Source organism: Falco peregrinus, chromosome 4 (assembly GCF_023634155.1).
Source record: "Falco peregrinus isolate bFalPer1 chromosome 4, bFalPer1.pri, whole genome shotgun sequence".
Taxonomy (NCBI): domain Eukaryota; kingdom Metazoa; phylum Chordata; class Aves; order Falconiformes; family Falconidae; genus Falco; species Falco peregrinus.
In genome coordinates, this window is record NC_073724.1 from 88,140,629 (window position 1) to 88,168,439 (window position 27,811).

General features: G+C 40.2%; 2 protein-coding genes across 2 annotated transcripts in view; one reads left to right on the forward strand and one right to left on the reverse strand.

The window, feature by feature from the left end:
• Positions 1–827, reverse strand: part of ELF1 (E74 like ETS transcription factor 1) — a 92,264-nt gene extending 91,437 nt beyond the window's left edge. Inside the window, exon 1 of the mRNA XM_055803189.1 lies at positions 695–827. The gene's annotated coding sequence lies outside the window, so the exon portion shown is untranslated. The remainder of the gene's footprint in view (positions 1–694) is intronic.
• Positions 818–25,088, forward strand: WBP4 (WW domain binding protein 4). Its single transcript, XM_055803195.1, has 10 exons — positions 818–945; positions 7,257–7,329; positions 8,796–8,858; positions 8,957–9,080; positions 9,770–9,991; positions 10,882–10,937; positions 13,985–14,051; positions 16,011–16,171; positions 17,233–17,459; positions 19,916–25,088. Coding segments are annotated over exons 1-10 (1,206 nt in total). The 5' UTR covers positions 818–943; the 3' UTR covers positions 20,127–25,088.
• Positions 25,089–27,811: the final 2,723 nt, after the last annotated feature.

Consider the following 27,811-nt stretch of genomic DNA (forward strand, 5'->3'; position numbering starts at 1 on the left):
GAAGGCGCTGGAGAGGGGCTTCACCCGCCCCGGCCACCCGGCGGGGCCGACACCCCTGGGAGCCAACGCTGCCCGGCCGGGGCCAACGTGTCGCAGCCGGGGGGAAGGGGGGGTGGGGAGGTGACCAAGTGAGACCGTGCCGCGTCCCCTCCCCCGCCCCGGGGCGGCGCCCCCCTTGGCCCCCGCCGCCGCCTCAGGCGCGTGCGCGCCGCCAACCGTCCCGCGCGCGCGCCCGCCCCGTGCAGCGCGGGGCCGCCGCTGCCCCAGGACGGCGGGGAGAGGCAGGCGGCGGGTCAGGGCAGGGGGACGGGGAGCAGGAGGACGGAGGCGGCGAAGTCTGCACCGCTCCCGATATCCCGATCTTACGCGCTGCCCAAACTCCTCAGAAAGTTGGCATGGGCATCCAGCGCGGCGGGGCGCCGCCGGCCGCGGCGCGAAGGCGCGCACCGCCACACGCACGCAGGGGGCCGCCGCCGCCGCCGCCCCCCCAACCCCTTCGCACCCCCCCGCGCACCTCCCGCTTCCCGCAGCCGTGGCGGGGCGAGAGCAGCCCGGCACAGGGTGCTGCCGGCGGCGGGGCTCGAACCCGCGGGCCCCGGCGGCTCGCCCGCCGCGAGAGAAGGGGGGGAGGCTCCCCGTCCCCCCGAGCGCGAAGCCGGCCGCAGCCCGCGGAGGACGGCCGGGCGGCACTCACCGAGCGGCGGCGGTGGCTCCCTATCCGAGCGGCTCCCCGCAGAGCGCTCGCCTCTCCCGGGGGCGGGGGAGGAGGAGCGGGCGAAGGCAGGAGGTGGGGAAGGGCGGGGGAGGAGAGCGCGGATTGAGCCCTCCCGGCTACCGTCGCCGCGCTCCCTGCCCCCGCCCCGGCCCGCCCCAGCGGCGCGGCGCGGCTGGCGGCGAGCGGAGGGGACCGGCGCGGTGCGGCGGCGCTCCCGGGGACGCGACGATGTGAGTGCCGGGGGCCGGGAGGGAGCGGGCGGGGGCGGCCGTGCTCCGCGGGCGGCCCCTCCGCCCCGGCGGCCGGGGTCGGGCAGGGCCGGCGGCGCGGGGCGGGGACTCCGGTGGCCGGGGTCGGGCCCCGGGTGCCCGCAGGCCGTGCGGAGGCCTCGGGGCGGCCGGGCTGCGGCTGTGCCCACCTGCGGCCGCGGCCCCTGCCTCGTTGACCCAGTTACTACCCTCTCGCTCCGGCCCCTCTGCTCCAGTCCGGCTTACCCACCCCCCCGGTTGTTTGTGCTGCGCTTTCGGCCCCTTATCTCTCGCAGACACGCCGGGCGGCCTCGCCTCCCGCCTACCGGGCGCCCTGCGGCGGGGAGCGGGGAGCGCTGCGGGGGGTGCCTGTCCCCCTGCCCCCCGCCCCGGCGCCTCCTTCGGCGCCTCTGGTTCTGGGTGAACCGCGCGGGGGAAGGCCTCAGTGCCTTGGTTTTGCTGGCCATCTCCGTCTTTTTTAAGTGTTTAATTTGCAAATTAATTGGAAAACTGTGTTAATACGTGACCACGTTTGGGGGGATTAAAAAAATATCTAAGCTTTGGTCTGTATTGAGAATGTCATACGAATGGTATTTGCTCATGTCTGTTAGTTTTCAAGATATCCTGACTTCTCTGCTGAAAAAAAGAAAATAAATTCTTAACCTGATCAAAAATTTTGTCAGAGATCTTTCTCTGGGGAAGTTTTTGATGGTTAGGTTGTGTGAGCCTGTCTTGCTGACTGATACTACATTACAGCAGTGTTCTTAATTTTAGTTATTGCTAAAATTATACCTGAACAGCCTCCTGACCCAATTTACGTTTCTGTTTTTTTCCTCTCTTCTAATTCTTATCACATTCTTCCTGAAATAGCCCATATCCTCCTGCTGCATCTACAGCAGCAGACCTCTGCTCTCAGTAGATATCCCTGACTCCAGATACTTAACTTTGGAAGGCTGACTGGGGCAGTTTGCTTTAGGTTCCCTGTATAAGGAAGAAACACACACCCATAGAGTTACATTTGCTTCTCAGATACCTATTTTGGAAATTATAATCTCTGTCAATATTGACATGGAGAACTTGGACAACTCAGCATCTCACTTTTTAGACAATTGAAGTTAGGGGAAATGAAGGCCGTTGTTGCTCCATACATGTGGAACACTGCCTGCCCTGATATTCTTGTGTGCTTTTGTGCATTGTTAAAAATATTTGTAGGATTACTTCTGAAGTTATGTAATTTACTATTTAGAAAGGAGATCTGGCAAAGCAGATCCATGCAAATGAGCTTCAGCACCAATACAGGTCAGACTGGGCAGCTTCTGCAGACTCTGCTCTCCGCTCAGATTGTCTTGCAGGATATTATGATTTGTATGTTGTTCAGAGGGGGCTAATATAGTAATAAAAAGAAGCAGCCACTTGGGTTGTAAATTCGAGTTTATGGAAGGATTGTCAAAAATATAATCAGCTTGAAGGCCAGAAGAACAAAACTCTTCAGAGAACAGCCCTGCTTCATGTGGATGAAACTCCCATCCAGTACTACTCTGTGGGAGCCCACATACAGGCATATATTCTGTGGTATATTAGAAGGCCAACAAGCTGAGAGTAGGTAGGACAGCCCCATGTACTTGGTGTGTTAGGGATGCTGTTTTCTTGAGTCCTTATTTTTAAATACCATTTTAAAAAAAATAGAAATTAAGGCTATGCCTCTCATAAGTTTTTAGGCTAAGATTCGTGCGGTATGAATGAATGGAGTTGCTGTGAATTCTTTGGGAGCATGTGTCGTTAGGGCCATAGCGCTGGGACCTACTTTCACAGTACTGGAAAACCTTTTCCTTTTTGGCCTCCTTCCCTCCTGATTTTAGTGTTGCATTCTTAGGTCTTACCAATACTGGGATATTTGAATTAGAATTAGCTGTTCTGGAATGGTTTTCCATGTAGAGGAGGGTCTGTTGTGAAATATATGTGGGGATTTTTTCTTTTGTCTTTCTACTTCTTTCCATTACAGAATTATTATTTTACTTTCTAGAAATACACAGTATTCCCAAATAGAATTTATTACTGTTTCTGAATACTGTGTCCTGTTGTGTGGCTGTTACAGAGCAGCCACAATAGCTGCTCTGAATTGATTTCATTCTGTAGTCAAGAACTTGAATCTGTATATAGTTTACTTTGCACACCTGTATTCAATATGAGGATGCATGCACAAGCTGTTCAGTGCTCCAGCCTGCAGAAAGCTGTAAGATGCTAACTTTCTGTAAAGTCTTCAGAGGTTGTAGATACTAAAACAAAAAAAAAAATCTCAAAACCTGCTGAGCATGCATATGGTGGTTTTTACCCCCTAAAGGCTTATAATTTGGACAGATACAACCCCCCCACATCTGCCAAATTTCAAGACTGATGTTTTATAACAGAGCTAGTCAAAGCAAATGCTTCCAGATTTTGTTTCTTTCCAGAAAGATTTTGTTTGCACAGCCAAATTCTTTTTTTCTCTTGTGTTCAGAGCCACCTGAAACAGTTGTTTCTTCTCTCCTTGCCTCTTTTAATTTCAGCCAGTGTGTGGTAGGAACAAAAGCTGCCAGCCCAGTCTCAAGGTTTAAAGTTTGACAAAGTGGTCTTAGCTGAATATAGCTTCTCTGTGAGGGTTTCTTAAGCTTCCCTGTGTAAGAAAAGCTGACGACACCACCTGTTAAAACAATAATACCATAACCTGTGAGGAAAAGCAGCTTGTAGGTTGATGGTTCGGGTCCCTGGACCCACTGCTGGAGTTACTCTGTAGGTTACTTTCTGAACATTGTTGACAGAACCCGTCCACTGTGTGCTCCCAGACTTGCAGTTCATGTGCTGGAATGTGTCACCTGGTCACTGCAGCACAGGCTGAGTTACTCTTTTGGCTCAAGAAATGAATTATGCCAGGTAAAAATGCCTGAGTTTCAGAGTTGTATTCTGAGTTTCAGTGTTTTCCTATCTTTTGAAATGGCAAATGTGGCAGGCATTGTTAATGCAGAGTTGCTACTTGTTCTTTGCCATCTTCTCGCTCCCCCTGAAGTTTTAAATTAATCTCAGAAATCTGAAGATGGTTTAAACATTGACACTGTTTGCACTGTACAGCTGTTCACAGCAAAAAGTTTGTAATTTCATTAAAGTTTCAAGAAAACAGTTTGATGTTCACTGCCTCTTTTTCCCTCATTCCCCTTTAGCCCTCTGAACTGTTGCACGTTCTGCCCCTGAGTGGTTTGACCAGTAAAAGATGAAAGAAAATCACTGTTCTTCAGGAGACACAAATTTCTTGCAAGTTGGTACAGGATTTCCAACACTGGCTGAAAGTTTACAGCAGTTTGTCCAGAAGTTGCCTGGTACCCATCTGTACTGGTGCTGCTCTGTTCCCTGTGTGCACAGTAGCCAGTTGCCAAGCTGACTTGCGCAGCCCTGCAAAGCTGGACAAGCCAGACTTGATGCACTCTGGACTGGCAGTGGGGGTTAAAACTAGATGATCTTTAAGGTCCTTTCCAACCTGAGTCTATGACTGTCTCTCTTGCTTTAGTGAAAGGAAGAAAGATGGTTGTGGTGGTGTTGGCTGGCTGGTAAACTTTCTGGTCCTGAGCAGGTTGGCCGAGCTGTAAAGCTGCAAACAAGAATCAGCCTTAATTTTACTGATGCAAGCACAGGCAGAAGATAAGGAGTCTTAAAAGCTGTACCGTTTTGACTGCAGTGGCTTTTTAAAATAACTATGTTTCCCTTGATATGTACACAATTGTTCAAGTATAAAAGACCTCTGTACCACTTCAACAGCATCTACTCTCAAGCCTGTATTTGGCAGATTAATAAAATAATCATGTACTTAAACATTGACATCGATCTGGATTAACTTTCAGCTTTCTGATCAAAGCCTGTGAAGCACCTTTAGCATCTTAATGAAGTGGGGTCTTGCTTCAGTTGCTCCTTCTTCCCAAACGCTACTCTTTGGTTTGCAGCACTGTTGGTGCTTTGCAGGCTCCACCATTGTTGCAATGGCAGGTGTTACTCGGTGGATATTTCAGTAGAGCTTGCTGGTTTTTTGAGTGTTATGAAGTCAAGTGGAAAATCTTTTAAGATAATTACTTAGCATATAACACTCCTCATGCTCATAAGTCACAGAGTTGGGACCGTAATTCACACAGTTAACTTCATTAATCATGAAATGCAGTATTTAAGGTTTCCAGGATATCAGGTTTTCTGCACAGAGTATCATTTACATTTATTTTATATGTAATAACAGAGTGCCAGCTCCAATCTTTAGCAAAACCAATAGGAGATGAAGGCAAAAGGCTTCTGTTACGAAGGCTTGGATTTGTACTTAAGCCCCAGGTGTCCCCTCTGGGTCTCCAGACTATTACTCCATGTGTAGCTACAGTGGTTTGCAGCAGATGTGATGTCCAGTAGTGTTTATGTTTAGGAAAGAAATAAGTGGGAAATTTAGCTGTGAAAATAGAGCTCATTGCACTCTCAGATCTTGGCTTTTGGTGGGTGCAGCTGTACAGTCTTAATTTTAGCACTTACACTTGATTCTGCTGAAGAGAGAGAGCCAGCTCTGTTAGGTTAAAGTTGGAAATATGCGGATGTTCTTACACATCTGAAACATACAGTGAGGCTTTCACAATTTATGTTTTCTGTCAGAACTGGTCCATTCCTTTGGAAGGTTAACCCAAGTTTTAGCTGGAACTTTATCTTCGATGATATTGTAGGATGTGGAGACTATTTAGGAGCTATAGCTCAAACAGGAAGAAGGGCCTCAAGGTATTTCTGAGCTCTGGATTTCTTCCTTCCACTCAGTGGTTTTACAGCCAGAGTATTCAATTTCCCAGGCTTTGGCCCTAGTATGTTTTGATATATAAATCTCAAAAGTCTTTTAGTTAAATGTGTGACTAAGTAATCACCCAGTTTTAAAGTATACTATTTAGGGATGACCGGATTTCTGTTTAAATCAAGGAATGCCTAGTTGCTTCTTTCTAGCTTTCCAGAAAATGTCTTGAAAAGCAGTGCATTGTTAACACAGTATTGCTTATAGGTTGATGTATTTTTGCAGAGCATATCCTTTGTACTGACACTGCTAAATAATCATGCCTTTTGGAAGCTATATTTTTACATTAAGCACTGGTAGGAAGAGTGTATTTTGATTCCTGCTTAAATTTCAAGAGTTGAATTGATCAAGTCTTTCTGTTACTAAGGATCTGCTCACATGTATCATAAGGATTGAAGGGGCTATTGTTGTGCATGGCAAAAGTTTTGTTTTTCTTGAATAAAAGTGTCAGGAATTATTTTCCTTGAACTCCATACACTGATGCAGACAGAAGGCAAAGATTCGTTTTTTGGACTGACCTTTTTTTAATGTTCTCAGTGTAATCTTGAATTGTTTTTGTTTTCACCCCTCATTCTTTTTCATTTTAACTTAAGAACATAGAATTCCATTGCTGGAATGTGTTCTGTTGAACCAAAGCATTGCATCTGTTGCTGCAAGCCAATGAGAAATGGAATTATTTCTGCACAAGCCTCATCTGGCATTGGAAGGAGGGTTTTCATGAAGAAACAACCATTGGAGGGGTTGTTTGTTTTATCATTAAATACTTTTATGTACTAACTTTTGAGCTCTGAAGAATTTTCACCAAATTTGGTTACACATGTGCAACTTACCTAAATTGCATGGTTCAGAAATACATTTTTACACTGAAAATTTACATCAGAAATTAACTTTTACACTGAAACATCCAATTTACTGTGCCTGTGACCCACAGGTCAGAATCTGTTCTACGATTCTCCACAGTAGCTCATGTCCAGAACCGCACTTTTGTGTTGCTAAGCTGTGTACAGTATCTAGAGTAGACTCTGACATTAAATCTGAAGTTTTACACTTAGAAACATTTATAGTATGCATTTTTATGAAAAATAGTGCAAGTTGCACTTTTCTGACAGTTCTGTGTTTAATTGGGATATCTAGAGCGATATGTTTCACTCTGGCTTGCTTTGTCTTGTAGTTTGATTCTTACACCATCACCTCCACTGTAAAAATTTTGCAGTCTGGGGGTCAGATGGGCACAGCCCTAATACTGAACTGTGCTTTATGGGACATAGTAGTCAATATAGCTGCTCTTGCTTGTTTTCCATACTTTTTTTTTTTAAAAAAAAAAAGAAAAATGAACTCTTAGCCCTTTGTCATGTGAAGAAGACTGAATTTGGTTTCTGAAGCTATGTATATGTATGTATACTAACCTGTCGCTTTGATTATTGTTTCAGATTATACTTTTTTTTTTTTCTCTCCTCAGGGCCGATTACTGGAAATCGCAACCAAAAAAGTTCTGTGATTACTGCAAGTGCTGGATAGCAGACAACAGACCTGTACGATGGTCTACCATACTATGTCAATGATTTTGAAACACTAGAAATCTGAATTACAGGCTTTTAACATCATTTTTCATACTAATCTATTGATGCATGACATTTGTTTTTTTAAAAATGCCTTTGTTATACCTGTAATATTTAGAATGTATTTTGTGAGCACCGTATGCCTGCATACAAGATGCTGTGTGCTGTTCTACTTGGCAGTACAGATAAGAACTGAAATACCTGACCCTGCTTTTTTTGCAAGTCCTGTAATTTAACGGTTGATCTGTCTTGAAACTTTGTCTGCGGCAGTTCCTAGCCTTCATATGCAAATAGAAAGCAAAACCTGGCATACGTACTGTTTTATATGGTAGGCCTGGTATAGCCATTGCTCTGAGCTTTAAAGCGCATTTCTTTCATTTCATACAGAAACGTTACAGGGTTACAGAAAGGTGTTCCTGACTTGCAGATGCCTTTTGTAGACTTTAGACCCATTAGTTTCTTACTTAGAAATAAGTTTTTCATTCCTGACTTAATGCCAGGGGTAGTCCTAGAGCTGGACTTGATCTGGAGTTCAGAATGATGAGTGGGAGCTAATTGGTTTAGGTTTCTTCTTGTAGTCAGTGAAAAGAAATACACATTAAAGGGGGGGATTTGGGTAACTTACAAAATCTGTCTTTAAATGAGATGACTTGTCCCCTGGGTGTGCATCCTCTGCTCATCAGTTCATGCAAATAAATTCTAAGGTTACTGGGCCAGCCTTAGGCATCTAACTTCTGAACACCTAAGTGAGGTCAGATGTTTTTAGCGAGTACCACATGAGGCATGAGGACTTCCACTGTTGTATCTGTAGAGCTGAATTCCTTGCAGTTCCTACTGGCTTCAGTCTTTGGCACCTTTTTTCTTGGAGATTGTTCTGTTCTTAGTTACCCAACTCTCCCACTTTGCTCCTCCTCCCCCGCCCCCGATTTCTGGACCTGCAGACTAATTTAAGTTCGTAAGATATCTGTGGGGTGTAGCATAATCTAAGGACTGTAGCTAGTATTTGGAACACTAAATAAACCATATGGTTTTTAAAAGTTTGCGTGAAAACAGAGAGGGTAAAACAAGAATCAAAGTATGATATTTGGAAGGATAGCATAGAGAGAGAGCCCAGTCTCCCTGTTACTTGTTGCTAATATGTGTGCTGAACAGTATTATTTGAAAAATATTAAATCTTATAAATAACAGACTATGAAATTTTGTGATACCATTTTGGAGTGTTACTGATTTTTTCATGATTTCTATGTTGATAGTTTCTCAGTGTCCCTGAATTCCTGTAGTCATTTTATAGCTGTAGTGTTGGTTGTGTTTTCAGAACAGGATATATTCAGGCTTGTTTAACTAAGTTTAGTGTAACTGAATTTTAACTTAATTAAAAATAAATAAATTAAAATTGTATAATATGTATTATTTTTCTTGTTTTTTTTCTCACTTTGAAGAGCATTGAGTTTCATGAAAGAGGAAAGAATCATAAAGAAAATGTGGCAAATAGAATTAGTGAGGTAACTCAAATATCTTATTTGCACAGATGCTTATTTTTAATGTCTTTCATTATCAGATTTGTTTAATTTATTCTCTTTGTGTTCTTGTTTTGTTTTAGATTAAAAAGAAAAGCTTGGAAAAAGCAAAAGAAGAAGAAAACATGTCAAAAGAATTTGCAGCAATGGAGGAGGCTGCAATGAAAGCATATCAAGAGGATTTGAAAAGGCTTGGAATTAAGCCAGGTAGTTCATATAACTGCCAGAAGATTAAAGACAGAATTGAAAGAATATTGAATAGGAAAGTTTTTTCTTAAGTAGAAGCTACAGTATCCTCTGCTGCATGGAACAATCCGATTTGGAGTAGAAAAATTAAACAGTGATAACAAAAAATAGGCTTTAGTTGGTCCTTTGAATCAGCTGTGTAGCTTCCCTTCGTTGATTTTAAGTTTCACTTTGCCAGTTGGAGACAAAAATTCCTATTGAGTATGAGAGGTTGTGTTTCCACCAGTGTCAAACAGGGGAGATAAGAATCTCCTACTCATCTTGCAGTTCAGCAAGTATCTTTGCTCTGTCTGTGCGAAGACATATTAGCCTTTAAAAACAGTTTGTAGATTCAAGCTCCTGTAGAAGCCATCTTTTTCATAACTCTTCTAGTTTCTTTTTTGCTGTTGTTTAGTTAGAGGTCATTGGTCCTTAGAGTTTTTCTCTTGTTATTCATCTTTTGATACTTAAACTTTCTTAGGACTCTATAGTACTGCTACAGTGCAAGACTCTTTGAACATAATCTTTTTAAGTTTACCTGCTTTGAGTGTAATACTATTGAGTGAAAATACTCATAAGAACAAAATTTCCTGTTTGCTGTTGCTCAAGAGTGACTAATATTTAAGCTCAGATTATTGCTCTTTTTAAAAGGGAGTATTGTTTTCTTTAAGATGATGTAGGTCCCAGTTCGACACAGAGTAAAACACAGAGTAACACAGTGGAAACTAAAGGAAAGAAAGAAAAGAAGGAGAAGAAGGAAAAGAAGGAAAAGAAAGAAAAGAAAAACAAGACACCTCAGGATGCCTCAATGCCACCAAAAATTGAAACAAAGGAGTGGGTACAAGGACTTTCTCCTGAAGGTTACACATACTACTACAACACAAGAACAGGAGGTAAAAAGTAGTGAGGAGCGAATGCAGATATAGTTATTGGAGATAAGTAAGAAAAGACTACCTGCACTTCTTTACTCTTTAGCTCTTTCAGTAGTAAGCTAGTAATTCAAACGTGAACAGTTAGATGGAGTTTAGATATTTAATGTTCAAGACTTAGGCATCCAGAACTTCAGACTGCTTTTGCTGTTTGCTAATAATGGAAGAATGCAGTAATTCCACAGTTTCTTGAAATGTTTAGCCTTTCACAGGTTAGGTATACAAAAGATAGCTGTGTTCTTCCTAAAGAAGCTTTCTGATGAGGAATGTGAATAAATTGATTGTGCCCAAGTAAATGAGAGCAGTTATGGATTGCTGTCTGGTTGTTTCTTTCCACATTCACAGGATTTATCTAACTGATTTTGGTTGAGGAGCTCTGTGTTTGATCTGCTTTAGAGCGTAAAAGCAACCCTCTTTTATGATTACTGAGAATATTACAGTTTCTTACAAATTTAAGGATTGACGTTAGTATTTACTGTAGTCTTTCCTCATACAAGATAACTTCCAAAAGGTAAAAATCTTGTGTGTTTCGGTTCTTCTGGCCTGTGCTACCATTTCAAAAAACAAGCGTCTTTTCTGTACCAAAATTCCAGTGTCTCTGTATCAGCCATAGTTTAATAGAGTCTGGAAGGTGGTTAGTCCCGGTAAAAGCCAACTGTAATTATGGTACTTCAGTTTATTGTTCATACCATAGTTTGATCAAGGATGATGTATATTCCAATAAGATGTATCTGTATTACTCATTTGTATGTGTGCATACATCAGTGTCATATCCTTTAGATCTGTTTTTTGTAAAGATTATGAAACACACACAGGATTGAATGATAGGTAAAATGTGGTTTTGTTTTTTCAAGAATCGCAGTGGGAGAAACCTAAAGGATTCCAAGGCAGCTCTCAAAACTCAAAAACGGTAATCAAATACTATTACTTTTCTGTGTCCTTGTAAACAGTTACCAGAAAAAAAAGGTAAGCAATTTGCACGTCTTCTAATTGCAGAAGATTAATTGTTTGCTCTTAGTAAGCTTAGGAAAACATAATTTGGCTATATAGAATGTTTTATGGTATCCTTGATGAAAACTGAAATTTTACTATACAAATCTTTCTTGGCTGCTTTGTTTATCATGGGAACAGAAGTGATAGTGTCATTTGTATTTTTACAGAATATACTTTTTTGATGCCCATAAAACTGAAAGCTTTTCAGAAATTATGAATAAATTCTGTTCATCCTTTTGTGATTGAATGTAATTAAAAAATAAGTCTTAGACATTTGAAATAGTTAAGACTCCTTTGTCTTAAGAAACATGGAGATTGCATTGTCCAGATAATTATAAAAAAAGAATGCCTGTTTTTTGTGTTTGCTTTAGGATACAGTTATGTAATAATTTGTCTTTTTCAAAGGATTCTTACGGTCACGGAAACAACGTGCAAGCAACCTTTTAGCATATTACTTTATTGTCCTTATTTAAAGCACAGGAAAACTTGCAGAATAGTCCAAAGACAGTTATATTTCTTCTAATGATTAATGGACTTTCCCCAGATGCTTACCACTCCAGGATTTTTGTGCTTCACAACATTAAAAACAGGATTTCTACGACACTCCTGTGAAGTGATCTGTTTCCCCATTTTCAAGATAGATGTCATAAGTACAGTATAAATTAAAGTCAATTTTGTTTGCTAATGTTGAATTTTATGTTAGAGACCAAAAAAGCCTGGCTTTTTCAGAGTGCCTGACATTCTGAAACTATCTTGGCCCCTCTCAGAAGGTAGCCTATGCTTGATACTGGTTTAGTTGCAGTCAGAGGAGAAAATGGTTATAATTGTGTATATTTTTAGGCAACTGAATCAATTCACAAAGTACATGACGTCATGTCTGTACTCCATCTCTTGTTAGGGCAGTGTTTTATGTAAAAAATGCAGGCTTTTGCCATCCAGTGTTTGTTCCTAAGACACTGCACACTTTGTGTGAGAGCTGCCCATCACATGCAACTCTGGCTTTCTGATTCCTTTATCCTGAGGGTTTGCACAACTTGTTAACCAGCACTTCAACTTAATCTTTTCAATCAGCATGTAGCTTTGCAATATTCATAAGCCAGTCTTACTGTAGCCTTCCACTGAAAAAAGTGGTCCTGTGACTAAGCTTGTATGGTCCTTGGTGCATATTTGCCCTGACAGTGAACTAGTTCAGGGAGCAAAGAGTTTAGGTGAGTGTTTTGTAGGCTTATTCCCTTGTCATGAGCTTCCTGGGTAATCAGAAAAATGCCAGTGTGGGGAGAGCAGATGGAGGAGAGGAGCTTCATTCTTGGCAGCAATTTGAAGTTAGCTCATCTCAGCTATATCATAAACACACACCTTTGGCCTCAGATATCTCTCTAATGCCACATGGCTGTATTTTGCCATTCCTCCCTCACCCTGCCCAGTGACTTTGTGGTGTCTTGAGTTATTTTTGCTATTGCTAAAAACAAGCATTTGATTGCTCCCTTATTTAGTCTGAGCTAAAGATATGGGGAACATTCCAGATCTCTAAGAAGGACTCACTGCCCAGAAATAAAAGGGCATGCTTGCAATACGTAGTGCAAGCAAGATTCACAGGGCCTCCTTGTTTTACAGCACATTAGCTTGCTGCTTAAACTTTGTAAGAGGTGGAGAAAATGGTAATGAAAAGGCATGTGAAAGACTACCTGTAACTTCAGCTGGATTGACATCTTGCTTGTTAGCATGCAGGTAGTAGGATACTCTGCCTAGTGTCAGATTATCAACTGAAAACCTTGAAGAACGAGGTCTAACTCAGCAAAAAGGACAGGTTATACTTAAAACTATGTTTTTGTCCTCTTTCTACTTACATAACGTAAATTTTCCTTCTGCTTCTTTTATTGAAACTAGCACACCGAAACTTGAGAGCAAAACCTTGAGGAAACTTGCTCACTGAAGGCTTTCTTGCTTTTCCCTGCTCTAAACCTGCTGGTACAATTTTTTCTGTTTACAGAAAGGGTGCAAGAAACATAACTTCTGATTTTGTTGTGCTTTTTGAAAAAACACCAAAGTTTTAATAGAGTATTAAGGAGATGTATAGATATGTGTGTACAAAAGCCTGTCTAGATGTGTGTCTGTATACACACAGATAGATATTAATGCAAAAATAATGTATGGTGAAGCTCCATAGATGTTCTGCCTAATACAGAGGAGTGGGCAGTATTAGTAGTTGCAGAGCAGTGAAGTAGTTGTACATTTAAGTGTTGATGGAAATTGGGTTCTTAAGATGTTAAGTCATGGGTAATGACTGATCGTCTAGTTGGGGCTGATTCTGCGAAACATCTTTAATTACACGTCCTCAAAGATGTACCAGCAACTTCTGCCAAATTTATTAATCAGTAGGGAAAAACAGTGGTTTGCTGAAATTTGTGCTTTACTAAAGAAGTAAATTCATTGGCACACATTCCTGCAAAGTTTGATTCTTCAGTTATTTTTGCTGAAGATCTATTTTGGGATAAATTTTAGAGTTTTTGTTTGTTTATCTTTAATTTGTGATCATATTTATTGGTATTGGTTTTCTGTAGCCCTCACAAAACCCTGAGTCTTCTAAAAAATTTTTATCAATCTCTACTAAAAACAATGACACAAACAGGAAATTACAGTCTCAGGGTGAATACCTTGGAAAATCAAGAACATGTAAAATAATGGCCTGTATAATAATTTTAATTGTATGACAACACTTACAGTACTGCTTCGTACTAATTAGCCACTGAAAAAAACGGTGTATGTGCATTTGCAGTATTGTAAGTTAAGCAATTCAATCTCATTTGAGTCAAAGGGAATACTTTCTAACAACTGTAGGGGTTCAGGCTTTAAAACACTAAAATTATCAAGAACAAAAAATACTCAGGGGTTGAATGGTCTTATAAGTGATGCTTTGGCTGGTCCTTAAAAGTTTTTTAAGTAGCTCCTGTATCTTTCTCTTAGGCAGTGGAGTGGGTAGAAGGTGTCACTGAAGATGGTCATACCTATTACTATAACACACAGACAGGAGGTAAGGAGAGCTTATTTTCCACCTAAGCTCTGTTTCAGAGGAGAGGATTTTCAGAGAAGCATTTGGTTTTGCAAATAACTGCATTTTAAGGCTGTTACTAAGTTTTGTATTTTTTAAGCTGCTACTTTATTTGAAATACGCTTGTTGCTTAAGTCGGTGCTGCCATTGTAGCTGTATTGTCAGTGTGTATGCATTTGCACTTCATAGGTTGTTTTAGATGTTCAACTTGCAACTATAAACGACGGATTCTCCTTTTCTACATAGATATTGAAATTGTAATTTGGAAACCAGAAAGAGGCAGGGCTTTATTTTGACAAGCCTGTAGGACTGAATAAGAATCTACTAAACTTTTCCTCTTGCTGACATAGCATTAGTAAGAGAGTCCAGAATCTTGCCTCCTCATTCTTTTACCTGTTTTTTTTCCCTACATGGGGAACTTCATGGTAACTCCCTCAGAATAAGCATCTGTTTTCTAAATCTGAATACATTTTAAGGTCAGTGATGCCTCTCCGTAGAGCAAGTGATTTCATGCTAGCTATGAGATTTCCTTCTGCTGATGGGTATGAAGTGGTGCTCCTAACGATACCAAGAATTAAAAAAAAAAACCCCACAAACCTTTTAGTTTTTTTAACATGCCACTCCCCTGCCCAGATTATTTGATTTCTTCTTTTGAAAGGGAAAGGAGATGCTGGTTATTTTTAAACATTGCATTCTAAGTTCGGATACATTATTTGCCTTTGGTTGTGTTATTTTTTAAAGTGCTTCATGGACATATGACACTTGTGAAGAATGTCTTTGTAATCATCGTATTTGGTAAAATTTTGGTTTGTGAGATTTTAAAGTGATCCATTACTTTTGTATAACTGTAAGTGCCTCGGAAATACTTGAGAATTATTTGTCAGTTTTGTTAACGCCAATGAAGACAAGACGAGTTTTTAACTAAGGGAGATAGTTGTAGTGTCTCGTCTCAGGCATGTAACTTAAGAGACCAATATCTCTAGGCTTAGCACTACAAGCCATGCTTTGGAAGGCTGCACCTTACTCCACTGGCTATACGTGGCACCTGGGAACATGAACTTTGTCAGTTACTAGTATAAAGGCAGATGACAGCAGTACCCTTAAGAGACTTTTCTGTTCATGCAAAGTCACTTGCCAGTTTATTGCACCTTTTTTTCTTCAAGATACATCTAGGTACGTACTCACAGAGTTGTTTTCAGTTAGAGATTTCTTTGGAAACAGATAAAAATAATTGGAAAAATAGTAGTTTTATTATACATGTAAGCTTATATAAAATAATAGATTGAAAATCAGTGTACTCTTACCTTACTGTTTTTAAAAGCAGTTTTAAGACCACTGAGTCAACTTTTATTGAAATCTCAGAAATACGACCTTTTAATTGAAAATAAGGTCATATACTGTACATGCTTTCATAACTTTTCAGATTCATGTTTTTATTTCTTTGTTTGCTTCAGAGCTCTTTAATTAGAGATCTAATGTTACTGAGCCAAGTATCACAGGGAAGGGGGTTGTCTGCCCGGAGACCTGAGGCTTGCAGTTAGCATTCTTCACCTTATCCTGTCTTTGTAATTAACGGACAACTCAAATCAAATAGGCACCTCTAGAGAGGGCAATTTGTCTGTCCTGTGTAAGGATGAGAGGAGCCACAGTCTTGTGAACCGTAGTTTGCCGTGGATGATATTTTTCTTAAACACTAATTAAAACAAGCTTTATCAACAGTGGACTCGGCTGTCATGACTGTCTCTCTGCTAGGAAGTGAAATGTTATCTTTCTGATTATGTTTATTAAAACAAATACTGAACAAAGGCAAAAGCCTTGCGCTGAATTATTTGCTGTATTTTTGCATAAGGCAGTACTGATTCTGTAAGGTAATGTTGTCAAAGCAATAACAGATCAGAATTAGAAACATAAATAATGTGGTTATTCAAATATCTTGGACAGTATCCACATGGGATAAGCCGGCTGGTTTTGTTTCATCTTCAAATGAGAAGAGTCAACGTGACAAGCATTCTGAAGAGCTTGCAGAAACAGATTCCAAAGCATCTGAATCAGACTCAGAAGACAGTGAAAATGAAGCACAGAGTTCAGAAACAAATTTCAAGGTAGGTTTTCTCTTCAGATTTATTTTACGTACAGTATTAATTTTCTAGTGTAAGATGATTTATCTTTTACCTCCTGCGACAGGCTGTACTCATTGTAATGAGGTTAAACTGTATGACTGAAAGGAGATGTTTACACTTGTTTTAATAGTAGAATGAATCTATATTCAATTATTTGGCCCATTAGTGGCACTGTTCCAGAATAGAAAGCATGATCTTTCCTTCAGCCCACCAGAAGCAGCTTTAATTCTGCCAGAAATGCGATGTTTTCTGAGAAAGGTCACTGTTATCTCTCTGAAATAATCCACAAAATGGTTTGGATTTCAGTGTGAGGGTGTCTTCAAACCTTTATTGGTAAATGTGACTGCCAAGAGACCTTCAGAGAATGCTTTTGACTGAAAATGTCTGAAATGGTTGTAGTTTCCTTATTAACTGAGAAAAACATTGGCAGCTCATAGTACAAAATCTTTGTCAACTATAAATTCTTGTCTTCAGATTTAAAACAAGATAAAGGGTATGATTATGGCTCTGTTAGGGTCAAATGGTTTTTCTGAAACTGGTAGTTCAGATCAGGCAGAGACAGTTTAAATAAAAATGTATTAATAGACAAGTGTTAATTCTAAAATACGTATTTTTGTATCACTGGGCGTCATTATAAACTATTACCAGGTGTTAGCTGTAAAGTGTGTGTATCTGCTTGCACAGAAAGCTGTATGTGAATTTTTGCCTCTTTTTTCCTTTTTTTTTTTTTTCTAAACACGTGCTAAGCTTTGCTTTTACATAAGTTTGTATTGGCTTCTCCTTGCTAACTTCAGCCGTGATAGATAGGATTTTCCAGCTTTAACTTTTCGTAACATTTTAAGGGTTTTTTTTCCAACTCTGTATGTGATGAAATCTCAAGGAAAAAAATTTAAATATTGTATTACTTTAGGAGTTTATTGTTTCAAGTTACTCTTGGTTGAAAAGTATGAATAGTAGATAATAGCAAATAAAAGATGTAAAATAAAGCTACATTGTGTTTTTATTTAGGCATTTTTGCTTAAGGTGGGTTTTTTCCTCTTTAGAGGAAAGGAGATAATGGTGAAGGATCAGAGGAAAAGAAAAGATCTCCCAGAGCTAAAAAGTTAAGTCCTTATGGGAAATGGCGAGAAGTGAAGCCAGAAGAAACTGTAAATGAAGAGGAGAGTACTTCAGCTTCCCAAGAAACCTCTAGTGATGCACCTAACCCTTATGGAAAATGGAAAGCAATTAAAGCAGTGGAAGAAGAAGAAGAAGAAGAAAAAGAACCATGGTGAGGATCTTTATACTATAGTTACTGTGGTAATACTTGTTTCCAGAAAACTTGTTTTCAAGAGCTGAAGCTTTTTCTTCTGAATTCTGGCAGAATTAGCACAGCAGTGATGGAAAACATAGCCCAAATACAGTTAATTCCACAGTGATTATTTTAAGTAATAGCTCTCCGTGGTGGATAGTGGTGCTGTTTTGGTCTTGGTGTAGAAGCTCACCATGAGTACAAAGTGAAGTCATTTAAAGGATCGTTGTCATCCATCATTTTTCTCAGAGGCTGAATATGAACTGTTTAAATGTAGTTATGTTCCCTAACATTGTCTCCTTCAACAGTCTAGTTCAGCTGCCTCAGGAGCTCTTGTGGCTCTTTTTTCAACTGCTTTCAGCCTTGGAACAGCATAGGCAGCTTTCTCAGGGCCTCCAGCTTCCCGGCTAAGTTCTGTTTCTTTCTGATGAGTAATTAGTTGAGCTAAGATCTATCTTGGTCTTCTAGGACCACCAGCAATCATATGTTGACTGTACTAGGTTAGCATTGCTTTCAGTTCCTTCCCTGTGGGATCAATAGTTGCTGATATAATGAGTATGCTTTTTTAGACTCCAAGCAATTTCTACCTAAGCCTGATAGGTTTGACTGAGTTACTTCCACAAGCAGTGCATTATTTCTCACTTTGTGATGTACTAATTCTAACTGTTCACTTGAAGGACACAGCCTAAAAGACTTCAATTTTTTTTGTCTTACTTCCACCCATAATTGCCGTAAAAAACTCCTGGTTCAACTGTTTTTCTTCTTCCCTAATTTCTGTCATTTCAAAACAAAGTTAAGTAAAACCGAACCAAAATCCACTACAACCTTTTCTGTTGTCACTGTGGGTAAGTCCTGGAGGCTCCTATAATGTGAGAGATGCTTTCTGTAATGATTTAACTAAGGAGATGAAAGATAAAACGTGTAATGTGGCTATGACAATTTTAAATCTGGAAGCTGTCTCTCTCTCTCCCATGTCCAACCAATGTACTACAGGTGTTTTCATCACATGCATCTGATCAGGAGGTTTGTTTTGTTTCGTTTTACTGCATAATGCCTGAGATGGCTCTTTCTGGTTTTTTGTGAAGCATGCTTTCATGTCCAGCTTTTCCTTGTGGGGCCCTCTAGGAGTCTGAATAAATTAGGTTTCAGAGGATGACACCAGTGAGTCTTTGTCCCTCATACTCACCCCATTCTCCAGCATTTTAGTTCTAAATTATTCAGTGGATACATTGGTTGAACTAAACTGAGAACTGATACGCTTCCTTGGAGATTATAATGTTCTCATAACACCTACTGTATTGGACCAGCTAACTTTGCCTTCACTTCAGAGCTGATAAATTCTTTCAGGTTTTTGGAAAGCAGTGTCCCATAAGAAGTGCTTTCAGCTACTGAACCTTATAGATCATTCTGTACATTTACACACAGGCTTGAGATACACCCACGTGTAAATAACAAAAATGCAGCTGTTTGTTATTTACTTTTAATTGAAACTAGGCACAGTGCCAGCCACTTTCAGGAGGTTTACATTTTAGCAATACTGTAACAGTTGCATTTTCTTGACTTGCTTGGCTTGCAGTCATTCTCATGGCTCTTGGTTGCGTGCTTGAGCTGATCTGTGTCTTCCCTGAAGCATAGGACCTGAAACTAGGTATGGTACACGAGCTGGCATCAGACTAACGCTCAGTAGTACTGAAAGATTTCTTGTATGGATTGGCCAGGAATATGATGTGTATCTTTTTGCAGCAGCATTATGCTGGTGTGATTCCTAATGGGCTTGTGATTTAGATCATTTTCTGTGAACCGTTCGGTTGTTCCCCATCGTATGTTTGTGCCACAGGTTGTCCTTGTAGAACACAGTGGTTTGCTTAACCTTTAAAACTGCGTAAACCTTTAAAACCCTTAAAACTGATTGGTCATTATGAGACCATGTCTTTGATTTGTTCATATCAGTGTTAGCTCTGCTCTTGTTCTGCAAAACTGCTTCCCCCAGCTTGGGGTCTCTGGCTGATTTGGTAACCTGTTCTCTGTTCTGTCATGCACGCCCTCAAGGATGGACACTTGCGGCAGAATACTCAATAGTATTTTGTCCGTGAACCATTGTTAATTACTCACTGGCTGCTGTCTTTCTTAAATTCATACACGCAGCTCTGTTGTCTTCTGCAGGATGGCATAGATGATGAGTGCTTGGGCCATGCTGTAAGCTCTGTACAGAATGAGGTCCTAGTTTTTTACTCTTTATGGCAGCCCACGCAGAAGAAACAAAGAACATGTGTTCTGTTCTTTTCTTGGTCCCATCATGATGATGATCTTGGCTAGAAGACTGCATCTAGCCCAAAGCTGCTGTGACAATTAAATATGGATAATATTGTCTGCAGTACAGCGTGTTGCTTTCTCCATGTAGATTAACCCTTTCATGTTTTCCTGTCTTCTCACAGTGAAAAAGTGGACCTGGAGCTTCCTAGTACAGAGAGTGACAATGTACCACCACCTCCAGTGCTAGAGGTTCCAGAAGATGCAACAGTGATATTTAAAGAGAAGACAGTCACCTCCCTGGGAGACCTTACAGAAGGGGTGCCAACATTTAAAAAGAGGAAATTTGAAAATGGAAAATCTAGAAACTTAAGACAAAGACTAAGTGATCAGTAGTACTAAGCAAATCATTTTAGATTCTGTTTAAGCTAGAGTGAATCAAAAGTTTAATATTTTAAACAGGCTTTTATAAAGAAAATGTTGGGTAGAAATTAAGGATTTATAGGTATTAAAACATATGTGAGTTGTCATATTTTTTTATTTTGATGTGAGTGATATTGGAATGGAAGTTTGTGTTATATTACTTATGCAATATTGTAAATACATTTTTTATTTTTACCATGCCATCTAAGTTCAATTTGCTCTGTGAATGCTGTTCTAAATACATTATGTAAGGTTTTTTACTCCTTTTCTAACTATGGGAGAATATAATAATCCTTAATCTGGCAAAAATGATGGAGATCCTTATTTTTACAGAGGAACTGGATCAATGGCATGTACCAGACAGTAAAATCATCCCCCAAGATAGTTTGTGTGTAGTAGTTTCCCTACTAATGAGTAAAAATATTGTGCTTACTAACCTTTCGCTTGCAAAAGAGTAGGTGGTGAGACTGCCAACATTTCAAACTGATCATTTAAAAGCTGTTTTTAGCAGAGTGAGTCACATCAGTGCCACTCATTCCAAAAGATGTTCTACAAAATTATTTGTGTACATGCATAATAAATGTATTAAACCTCTGCAGAAGATTTAAACCTGATGAATCTTAACTTTCAATAACAGCACCAGTGCCACCCCTGCTGGAGTAGATATTTCTGTGGTGTCTTTCCTGTTGTATTTTGCTTTACTGTTGTCTCTATTTGAATCGTTCCTTCTTTTCACATACCAGGTTTTCTTTTTTTTGGCCTTTTTTTTTTTTTTTTTTTTGTCTCTTTCCTTGTAAAAAACCAATTGCCTGACATTTTCATGAAAGTACATTCCAAAGACCTGGCCCTGCTACAGCATACAGCACCCTTTTTGAGGTTGTTGGGGTTTGTCTGTTGGTAAGAGGAGTGTATTGAATAGTCAGTAGTGTTCGCTAAGCTGAGAGGAGCTAACTGTATTGAAGCTTCATCATTCTCAGTAGCATAGGAGAGGAAGACAAAAGATGAATAAGCAGAGCTTGTGGCTGTACTGTCCAAGATGGCTTGGGCATTTTCTTGAGGAATGTGGATTTGATTTCTTCACTTGCTTGGATTGGTCTTCATTTAGCACCATCAGGATTCACTGGCTGCATAAGAATAAATACAGCTACATTAATTGCTTCTCTAGGTATCAAACAATGGACCATAAAGGTTCAAATCATTAATCCACAAAAAAATATGCCTCTGTTCCTAAAGCTCACGGTGTTTTGTTCAGGAGAATCTTGATCAAAAACAGAGGATGCACTTAAGACAACTAGTTGTCAGAGTCCAGCTGCAGCAAAGTAAGAGTTGGTAACTGTGAATGACTGTTAATCTGTCAGATCAGCAGAGAAAGGAGCGCAAGACAGAGAATCTGGTTTATCATGTATAGAAAAAGAGGCTGAAGACCTTTTTTCTACTCTGTTATATTTTCGTTATGTGTAGAAGAGAATTAAGTGTTGAATTTAATCCTGTGTGTTTCTTTGGCTTCATCAGGGTAGTTGTATTTCTTCTGATGTTTGTTTTGAGAATTCCTGTAATATCTAGCCCTGGATTGCCATTTAGAGATGCAGGATGTGTGCTGGGTGTTACCACAGTCATAGATGCAGGAAAATACAACGTGTACTCCGCGTGAAAGACCTCACATGCAAGGCTAGAACAGAAATGTCCTTTATGCCAAGGAGAGGTTGTCAGGTTCCCTAAAAAACAGATTTTCGGGTTTTGTTCTTATTCTTGCAGCTAGGAGCCTGCTCTAATTTGAAGCTTCTGTGTGTTTGTGACCAGTTTAAACTAATTTCTCCCAATTTACACAAGTAATGGTACTTATTTCAGCTAAGTAGCTTTTTTTTCCTCTTGAATCCATCACATCTTTTCGGAATCACATAAAGCGTCCTTGTGTGACAGGACCTTCAGTGCCCCACCAGCACTTCTCTTCATCTGTTCCAGCCCGAGTTTCCCTAGATTCTATGTTCAAGGAAGATGAAGGCCACAAGTAACTTTTGATAATGTTCCTTTGATAATGTTCCTAAATCACATTTGCCTTTCACATGACTGCATCGTGCTGTCTGCCGTAGGTGCCCTGTGATCCACCAGTACAACCAGCTCTTTCTACTCCTTTGCCATTGCCAGCTGCAGAGTTAACAGCTGATCATGCTTTCTTTTCAAGCAGTTTTTTTTCCTTACAAATTCAGTTTGTACTGCTGTACTTATCCTGCTTGTGTTACTCCAAGCCTGAAGTATATACATTTCTGTATGATCTCTGTAAATTGATTGTATTGTTTCTTAGTAGTTTTATACAGTACTTTAGTCTTTTTGTAGGCTCCACTTTTAATAGCCTCTGAGGAAGACATCTTTCCTCTTTTACTAAGGTTCCCAAAATACACTAGCGTCTTTCCTTTGACATGTTTAGTCACATTGAAGTGGTCATAGGCATTGATTTAAGGTAGCTGTAACTAAATTGCTTGAGCAGATGTTTTAAAAACATCTGAAAATAAAAGTGTTCAAAACTTGTTTCCTTGAAGAACAATTACAACTGTTAATCAGTCGTAATATGAACCAAAGGCCTTTGTCAAGTACTGTGTCAAACAGACAAACCAAAATATTAGGAAAAAAGATTAAATGTTTTCTTTTCTCACTGCTAGTACAGTTGGTTTAAATACCACATGCTTGCTTTTGCTGATGTGACATCTAAAGGCTGCATTTCACAAACAAATCCAGCGCTTCGCTCCCCACTACCTCTGAAAGTCAGTTTGAGGAGAGACCAGTTTATTCTTTGTCCTTAAGGGTAAATTCTAAGGGCCAACTGAATCAAATTTGATCTATCCAAAGCCACTGTTTAATTTTGCACCATGTTGTCATTCCATTTCCTTAATGTGTATCTAAACCAAGTATTTTCTATACAAAAATAGTCTTGTGTGAGATTTAAGGCAGACGCTGCTGTTCCAGGACATCTGTGCTGCACAGGTCTCTCGCCCTTCTGTGCTATCTCCCTGCAAAATCTGCCTTTGGAATTTGCCATAGGAATCCCCCAGGTATTACCACAGTTACACTCCTCATCTGCTAATCCTTCCTTGGGCTGCCGTGGCTTCTGACAAAGGAATGTTCCTTTTACTGTTCCAGAACAGTGTTTTCAGAAGAGTTTTTTGTTTTCTGATTAATTCACTTTCTATGATGCAGCGTGTTTTTGTCTGCTTGCCTGCTTTTATGGCAAGCTCCTTGAGCGAGACATATTAAACCAAGACATCCTTGGTTTTATAAGCTGTCGTAGACATTATTAGCAATATGAGAAGGAGAGTCGAGAGAAAAGGGGGAGTCATTGCAATTTCTGATGATGATTTGTGTGGTTTTGAGCAAGTCTTTCTTTGCTCTCTATTTTTCTTTCCTTGACTCATCTTTGTTCGTTTGGAAAGACAGCTTCCCAGTGCAGGATGCTTGTCTTTGGTGTGCGTGTTTTTACAGCAGGGCATGCTTAAAGTTGGTGATGCTTTTAGCAGCAAATGTATTGCATATACTAAGAAAAAACATATTTCGTTGGGCATTTGTTATTCCAGCAGCTGGGCAGAGACCTGCTCAACTGGACCCAGGTTATAGAACAATCCTTGTTCCTATTTAGGCTAAGGTGAATCGCAACCCTTCACCTGGGAATCTGTAGATTGAAATTCAGAATTCCACAATAGGGTAAAGTTTGCTTTTTGTTTGAACCTCATAGACAGAATCTGTGATGCAGCATCATCCAGTCCCAGTATTCGGGTGTAGGAGTGGTAGGGCTGGTCACGACATCGATCTAAGTTAAATTCACTAACCTGTGCGTGTATAAAAGCATCATCCCCTGCCCTGAAAAAAGATGTTATTTCAGTGTAAATTGTGGCATCTCAGAAAGGGAGTAAAAAACTGTTTCATGCTGTTTGGTTTCCTTTATTTGCTTTTTGCGTTGTGCCTCCCCTTTTTAGTACTTTTCTTATTATTGCGGTCTTCCTCAAACTGTCTTCCTCCAGTACCCCTATATATGCAAATCTCGGTATCACCGTTGTGCCGCGTTTCTAGCACCCACCTCCACCATAATTATCCCCTGCTCTACTGAGACCTTCAGAAAGCTTCACGTTGTCTTATGTAGGCCACCGTGTCTCCAGATCCCAGCTTATGCTGAGCACTTCTGCTGCCTCTGTGCGTCATGCCCTGAAGAAGTACAACTTTGCCTATTTTCAAACACGCAAGCTATTTCAAGACTGACTACATGTGCTCTTTTGATTTCCTTGATAATTCATTTTCTTGAGACAGATTTCATTCCATTCCTCCTACAGGGTTTGCAGCCCTTAAATCCTTTTGCTTGTCGGTACGAAAGCTGTCTGCATACCTTCCACTGTCTGCTGCAGCAACCCTTTGGTTCTGTTTTGTCAGCCTCTCTCTTCAGTCTCTCTTGTATCTACCTCTTAAGTCCTCTTTACCTTCTACCTACTAAATTATTGAACGTAGAAATCGTGTTAACCATTTGTGTGATTAACAAATTTAGCTTTGTGAAATGTTTTGGGATAGAGCTTGAATTAAAGTTTCCGTACAAAGCAAAAAGTGTTGCAAATAATAATCTGAAAAAGGCTAAATTTGCCCGAGGATTTCCAGAGAGTGTCAGCAAACGCAGGTTTGATTTTAACTGTAAAAGAAATGGTCTCTGTAAAAAAAACAGCAGATGGCGTAATACAGACCACAAGCTGAAGGCAGTGGGTTTTAATGGCTTGCTTAACTGAAGATACAGTAAAAAACAGTGGGTGATTGAAAAGCACTTGTTTCAGTTTATAAGTATTGTCTGCAAAGTTGAACAAGCTGGTTTCTCTTTAACAGCTTCTTGGTTGCGATTACAGAATATTGCAGGCTCTTGAAGTGGAGTTTATACGAAAATACTGAATAAAGCTTTCCTTTCAACAATCTGCGTTACCGTTGTTCATCTTTTTGTGGGTTCTGTGACAACCTGAGGGATTTATGGATGCATATTCTGCTAAAAATGGGGCCTGGGTTAAATAAAAAACAAAATAGGTACATAAATATGGGGACGCTTTTTAAAATGAATACTTTTTGTTTTGTGGTCACCAGTGTAGTATCTAGGTGCCTTCCAGCAGTACATGAAACAGATACTGGAAATTGTTTTATTCTGCATCAATTATGAGTAACAAATGACCCGAGTTAATTTTAAAGTTTTTTAATAGTTTTTTTTAATTTTAAATTTTTAATTTTATTAAATTTAATACTGCTGTTAATTTTAAAATTTTTAACAGAGTTCAGGTAAGTTTTGTTGTAGTTACTATTTAGTTATATTCAAAATATGGCTGAATAGATAGACTTCCTGATGATAACGGGTTGTGATTCATTAGTCTTCATATTTGCTGGTCTTAAGAATGACGAGTATGCCCTGAGAGTTAAAGATACACGCTTTTAAATGGTGGGGAGTGCATGTAAATTATTTCATAACATTTCTTTTACCAAAAAACCCCTTTCTGTCAGCGTGGTCTTTTGGCAGCTGTTTTTTACAGAAAGTGAAGAAGCTGTTCAGCTGTACTAAGCAGCTAAAAAAAAAAAAGGTATGATGCAGGCAAAGAGTTCTGCTAGATTATGAAATATATTTTGTTGTTAACAGCGTTTAGTTAGTCCTTTCTTTTAACTAAACGAGAACAAGCAGCGTGCTGCTATGAGTGAATAAATGAATTTGTAGTTGCAGGATTTCTGAGGCATTCCCTTGTACATTCTGTTGACGATGAAATGAAAGTAATCCAGGTGAGGTGTCCGGGCTGTGCTTGTGCGGAGGGTAAGCACCCACCCTCCTGCTGTCACAAAAAGGGCTACTTACAGGCGCAGCTTTTGGCTGGCTTCCTTCCCTGCTCAGGACCTCAGCAGGGAAATGAAAGAGATCCAGGAACTAAGTTTCACGTCAGTCGACAGGAGCTGAAGAGAGATGAGGTTGGTGTCTTTTGCACCAGCTGCAACGTCACATCCGTGCGTAAGGCCTGGGTGACGCACAGCGATGGGGGGAGCCAGGCAGACGGGCGGTATTTTGTTCTGTTTGTTGTAACACTATTTGATAACGAAATGGGAAGCCGCAGAAGGCTGTTTCTACCACCTGAACCTGCTCTTGCTCTGCCCTCCCACAAGAAGTTGTGCTGTGCCCTGGGACTGCTCACTGCCTTCCAAGGAGCCGCCTTCCCTTTCCTTTTCCTCCCTAATTTTTCCTGCTAGCAATTTCAGTGCTGAAAGTCATGGTTGCTCGCAGAAATTGAGAAGCCCAAGTGTGGAGTATTCCATCCTGAAAACGCCTCAGAGGTGCCATTGCTACACCCCACATCCCTCCCTCAGGGACAAGTGCCAGCCCACAGCCAACCCCCACCACAATCTGTCAGCTCTTGCATCCCACAGAAAGACTGGGGTGGAAGAACTTAGAATAAAACATGGCTTCAAACAGTATTTTGTAAGTTAGGAGGAAACATAGCTTCAAATAATGCTTTCTCAGTGAGGAGAAGCAAATATATCTGCTTTTATTAAAGCAAAGCAGGCAGTGACCTGTAGAAGTGGGTCTGCTCTGTATCCAATTCTGTGTCACGACTTAGCAAAGCTGTATTTTGCTGTCATATACAGGTATGAGCGATTGCAGGGTAAGCTTAATAAGGCAAAGATCCTTCAGAATGCACTGGACCAGGATGGGAAAAGGGATTTAGCCACCACATTTCAATGCCTACATTGGGAACATCCAGGATTTAATAGCAGAGGGGAGCTGCTTTCTGCTTTCCCCTTTCTCATCATGCTGCACAAAGCCAACAACAAAGGGCTCCAGAAAATTGATTAACTTAATTGCAAATATCCTTGAAGTGCTGCAGTCAAAACATGCCCATCTTCTTTCCAGAAAAAAAAAATGAGGCTCATTTTTCAAAAGTGTTTCAACAGTTGTTCATGGTAAAGAAAACTTCATAGGCCAAAGTTCAAGTGTACGAATGACTCTTAAATTGCATGGTAATATGTTTCCTGACTGACTTACAGAGCTATAAATGAAAAAAAGCCAAACAAACAAAAACCAAAAACAAACCCCGACCACCAACCAGAACTCAAAAGCTTTTGTAACTGAAGTGTTGGAAACATAAAAAAAATTGTTAGGCAAAGCTTGCTGACAAGAACACGCGAAAACACAAAAGAACTGAAAAATAATTCCAGGACTGAGAAACCGAGTATAATTTTACCTGCTTTTTTCCTGGTACAAATCCTCTTTCTTAATATAGCTGGATAAAGTTAAAACTGTTGTTTGTTTGACATACAGTAGTAAAACCTGCACCATTTAGAACTCAGTATTGAAATAATTATTTTTCTTAAAATAACTGATGTTTTCTCAGTCCTGTATCACTCATAATTACAAATAAATGTGCAAATGTAAATCAACCACATGGTGTAATTTACACTGTCACAATGAATTGATTCTTCAAGATTGGGCAGAGCAGCTTTACAGCGTAACCTGGGAAGAGCAGGATAACAAGCGAACTCCGTGCTCTAGCACATCGACCCAGTTCAGCAGAGCACTTGCATATTCTTGTGTAACGTTAAATATGGGAGTATTCCTGAATCGCTGCGTACGACCGCTGCCTGCCGACACACATCTGCCTGTCAGCACACCG

Excerpts from the sequence above, each read along its gene's own strand:
- WBP4 (XM_055803195.1), top strand. Across the intron at positions 10,938-13,984 it reads GCTCTCAAAACTCAAAAACG|GCAGTGGAGTGGGTAGAAGG; the intron begins GTAATCAAATAC and ends TCTTTCTCTTAG. Across the intron at positions 16,172-17,232 it reads GTTCAGAAACAAATTTCAAG|AGGAAAGGAGATAATGGTGA; the intron begins GTAGGTTTTCTC and ends TTTCCTCTTTAG.